Source organism: Akebia trifoliata, chromosome 12 (assembly GCF_017979445.1).
Source record: "Akebia trifoliata isolate Shusen 1 chromosome 12, ASM1797944v1, whole genome shotgun sequence".
Classification (NCBI taxonomy): domain Eukaryota; kingdom Viridiplantae; phylum Streptophyta; class Magnoliopsida; order Ranunculales; family Lardizabalaceae; genus Akebia; species Akebia trifoliata.
In genome coordinates, this window is record NC_141386.1 from 8,153,837 (window position 1) to 8,158,168 (window position 4,332).

The 4,332-nt window shown below is 34.4% G+C and overlaps 1 protein-coding gene across 6 annotated transcripts; it reads left to right on the top strand.

Moving 5' to 3' along the window:
- Positions 1-7: 7 nt before the first annotated feature.
- LOC147388845 (transcriptional corepressor LEUNIG_HOMOLOG-like) lies at positions 8-3,988 on the top strand. 6 transcript variants are annotated; one of them, XM_086419509.1, is made up of 6 exons: positions 8-679; positions 767-866; positions 1,612-1,807; positions 1,920-2,234; positions 2,742-2,894; positions 3,591-3,988. In XM_086419509.1, the coding sequence occupies exons 3-6, from the start codon at positions 1,787-1,789 to the stop codon at positions 3,819-3,821; spliced, it is 720 nt and encodes a 239-aa protein (XP_086275635.1). In that variant the 5' UTR covers positions 8-679; positions 767-866; positions 1,612-1,786; the 3' UTR covers positions 3,822-3,988. The 6 variants fall into 6 exon arrangements, with proteins under 6 accessions (XP_086275635.1, XP_086275639.1, XP_086275638.1 ...); XM_086419513.1 differs by having other exon boundaries at positions 1,638-1,807; XM_086419512.1 differs by having other exon boundaries at positions 8-182; positions 275-866.
- The last annotated feature ends 344 nt before the right edge of the window (positions 3,989-4,332 follow it).

The window sequence follows — 4,332 nt, forward strand, 5'->3', positions numbered from 1 at the left end:
AAGTTGTTTGTGAGTTAGTGGGTTTTTTCAAACTGGTGTCAATGAACACCAACTTTAATACTTATCAACTGAACCCCTTTTTAACTCCGCCATTGTAAAATTAATGTTTTACACTGCCGGTCCCAAGCCCGGATAAAGAAGGAGGGAAAAGGATGATCCAAGGAGTATTAAAGTGTTAACAGGTATTGCTTTTCTTCCTCTTTTTTCTCAAAACTTATAGGTAATGTTGGACTAAATCTTCAACATACTAACTCTTTTTCTTGATGTATAACAGTCTATTATCGACAAGGAGAAACGAGGGGAATATTTGGGAAAACTGTACAAGTTTGTTTTAATTGTTACTACCAAACCTCAATAACTTTTATATGATCCTGAATTTTATATATGCTTTTTCGTCTCCTAGGTTGTTCTTCACATTACATATGTCATTCAAGAGTGGATTAATTGTACAGATATATTTTATTTTCCACCTTGTAGGTGAAGGCGGGTGGGTTTTTAATTCAAGTCATGGTATCAAAACTCATAAACCTTACCAACTTAGTTAAGTTGGCACCTCTCCTATATATGCAAATATTGATTTTTCTTGTGAGTATGTTATGCAAATATGGTGTTGTGTCTCTACGGAATGAAAAATAACATTGTGGGTATGGAAGCTATTATGGAGCAGCTCCTTGAGAAGGTGTTTGAAGAATTGTTATCTCCCTGATTGATTGGTTTCCATTATTGATCATATAGAAATCATTCACCTTGTCTTTTACCATTGCAGATTATGTTTGCGCAATCACAAAGTTAACCCATTGCTTTTTGAGAAGAGATAACATATAGAGAAATTGCATCACACCTAGAACCTTCTGTGTAAAGTTCAGGTATCGTATTGAATTTAAAATTTCTCAAGTCCCTACCTACGTTTACTGAATTCTGCAATAAATTCTTATAATAAAGCTGAAATGTCAACTGATATTTAATTATCAAAGCTTGGAAACAACCCAAAAGATGTACGTGGATTTGATTGAATGGTGGGTCTTGATGAAGTCCTAGTGGGCCATACTTAATGCTATAAGCAAATAAAGAAAATAGGAGTGTGAATTGACAGTTTATTTAGTGAATTCCTATAATGAAGGTTCAAAGACCAAATATTTGGTGGAAGGGGTTCACTAAGAATTTGATTGAACAACTATGAAACTATGTATCACAAACCTATAATATTATGGCAGTCCAGTATCTGTTTTACATGTCTCTTTACACGGCCATTTACATTTGAGTTGATACCTCTGCTACTGCTCTCTGTCCAACCAACATTTTCATATTATTTACATTGCTCCCTGAACTACTCTCTTGTTGTTGGCACCTGTCTTCATTCCTCTTAGATGATTACATATGAGACATTGTAGCATACGTAGTATATTTTTTGGTAACTTATTTTTTATTAAGGTAATTTAAATCATGCTACTTGCTATCCGCACCTGCTCTAAAGATCTTCATTATTTTAAATATGCTTTGTATTCTGTTTTGATGTTCATCGATATACATGAGAAACAATTTCTTTTAGCTTTTAATTGCCCTGTTTGTTAATTTAGAGATCTAGAATTGAAGTCTATTCTCTTCTTTCAGTATGTAGAAAAGCTTTTTGTGCGCAGATCAAAGGAGGATCAGCATCTTTTTTCTGTGGCTCATCAGATGTGGGATAATATCCGTACCAATGAGGCTCCTTTCATTATAAAAACCAGGTTGTTTCAGTTGGAGTGTGATTGAAGTCTCACTACCTAACATTAAAACAACATTTGACATGCTCAGTCTGTCATATATGGTATGAATTACATGGACATATTAATGTGTAGTCTTTTTTGTGGTTGTGTTTTAATGATCTAACTTACCTAATAACGTATGGGCTTTTTATCACTTTTCATTTGATATTGTAGGAAGACATGGAACCTTTTGGAGACAATGTGGAATCATTTCTCTCCCAAGATGATGGGGATGAACAGGACACTTTTAGTTTGTCAAAAATAAGTCCTACCCAACATAATACAGAAGCCTCCAAGGGTATTATATGGTCTTTTGTTCTTTCTCTAACAGTAACTTTTCAACAAACTGTATCCCCTATGATCACGTTCACTATTTCAGGTTTTACATTCGCCAAAGTTAGTTGTATTCATCCGAGCGATAGCAAAGTTGTATGCTGTCATTTCCCATTAGATGGAAAGTTGTTGGCTAGTGCTGGGCATGAGAAGAAGGTAATGCATGGTTGCATGTGATTGAGTAACCATCTCTGAAGCACATGGCTATTTGCTATGAGTTGATAATAGGGTCCAAGTAGCCTTACTAAGTTAGTAGGGATTTCACCATTACTAAGGGTCCTTGGGCTCACTTTGTGGCATCCAAAAACATGATCCAATGCTTCACGGTTGTACAAGAAAAAATTCTACGAACATTGAAAAAACAAATTCCAATTTTTTTTTCACGTTGAATTTTACTTATAAATTTGGGAGTCAGGTGGAAGTTCAACAGCCGTGGTGAGGCTTAAAATCTTACCATGTTAATTGTTTTTCTTAATAATATATGCATTTGTATGTTTCAAAATTAGTGTCCATTTATAATAAGCCTATTGAGTTGTTTCCAGTTGTGTTCCATTTGAGCTCCTTAATGTCCATGTGTAACTGTAACCATGTTAGTTTCTCAGTAGCATGTAAATCTATGAAATTAATTCAAGTGAAAATGATATGGGTAATGTTTCATGTCAGTGGGTTGTTCTATGGAATATGGCCACAATGCAAACAGAGAGCACCACAGAGGAACATGGCCTCATAATTACTGATGTTCGTTTTAGTCCGAATTCAACTCAACTAGCAACATCTTCATTTGATAGAAACATCCGACTATGGAATGCAGCAGAAGTAATACTTTCTATCTCCATTTCTCTCCTCATATGATGTTTGTCCATGCCTAAGATGTTCATAATTTAGATCCTTTTGTTGGATGTTTATAGTCCACTTGTGATAGTGGTTTATATTCTCCTATGGAGATGCTATGCTAATTTGAACTATAGTTCACCAAACCTTACATAATATCTCTTTTGCAGCCGAGTTATACTTTACATACATATACTGGACATGGTTCACATGTTATGTCACTAGATTTCCACCCTAAGAAAACTGACCTTTTCTGCTCTTGTGATGGTAATGGTGAAATTCTTTTTTGGAATATCAGTTAGTATGCATGTAATCGTGTTTCCAAGGTTCGTTACTGAACCATCACGTCTGAATAACTTTCTACTTCATTTCATAGATTACCTTTGTTTTCTAAGTTTCCATCATTCGGTAGAGGTAGGGTGATGTGTCACAAGTAAGATTTCAGCCAAGAATTGGACATTTACTGGCAGCGGCATCTGAGAATATTGTGTCCATCTTTGATGTTGAGACGGATAGGCAAACACTCATATTATAGGTTATCTTGATCTATTGTTGCTAATATTTTGGTTGAGACTAGTAGTAATGAAGAATTGTGCTGCATTGATCTGTTACTTTAAAATATCTTATCAAATCTCAATTATATTGTATTATTATTAATCATTAACACTTGATTATACTCAGGGACATACCAAAGAGGTACACTCTGTTTGCTGGGATGTAAATGGAGACCTTTTGGCATCTGTCAGTCAAGACTCTACGAGGGTATGGTCATTAACCTCCGGAGAATGCATTCATGAGCTCAACTGCAGTAGGAATAAGTTCCATTCTTGTGTTTTGTCATCCAAGTTATTCTACTCTCTTGGTGATTGGAGGATATCAGGTAACCCTTCAATTGGCTCTAATTGCACATGACCAACCATCTCAGCTTACTAATTATTACATTACTAAAGTTGAAAGAGGAACACTAGCTATAACCATAGAAACAACAATGTAAAAAGAGTAATTTTTATGGAAGATCTCCTTGTAATTTTGGATTTGTAAATTATTACTCATTGTAACTCTTTTTGTGTATAAATTAATGTGATAGAGACCTCGATGTTTTCTATTTGAGTTTATTTTGACCGTGGGTAATAGGTGCGTAGAAAAAAAAATTAAAAATTAAATTTTTTTTTTTTTTTTTAAGTTTAGATATCAGTTAGTAATCGATGCTTGAAGTCTCAGACTTAGGATATAAGTCTTATAGACATCGAATTTTAAATCGATGTCTAAGATATATATATATATATTTTTTATATAAATGCAGATTTGGAACGATTTTAAGTCGTTCCAAAATCCGAGTTTTAGAACGGTTTTTAGCTGTTTCAAATCTTGAGATCTAGAACGGTTTTCAGCCCTTTAAATTCATTAACGACACCTCGATTAG

What these genes read in the sequence shown, in the direction of transcription:
- LOC147388845 (XM_086419511.1), top strand. Translation starts at nt 1,787, where the DNA reads ATGCTCAGTCTGTCATATATG. An exon ending in TGCTCAGTCTGTCATATATG is followed by an intron (nt 1,808 to 1,919) that starts GTATGAATTACA and finishes TTGATATTGTAG; the next exon opens with GAAGACATGGAACCTTTTGG. An exon ending in GTGCTGGGCATGAGAAGAAG is followed by an intron (nt 2,235 to 2,741) that starts GTAATGCATGGT and finishes GTTTCATGTCAG; the next exon opens with TGGGTTGTTCTATGGAATAT.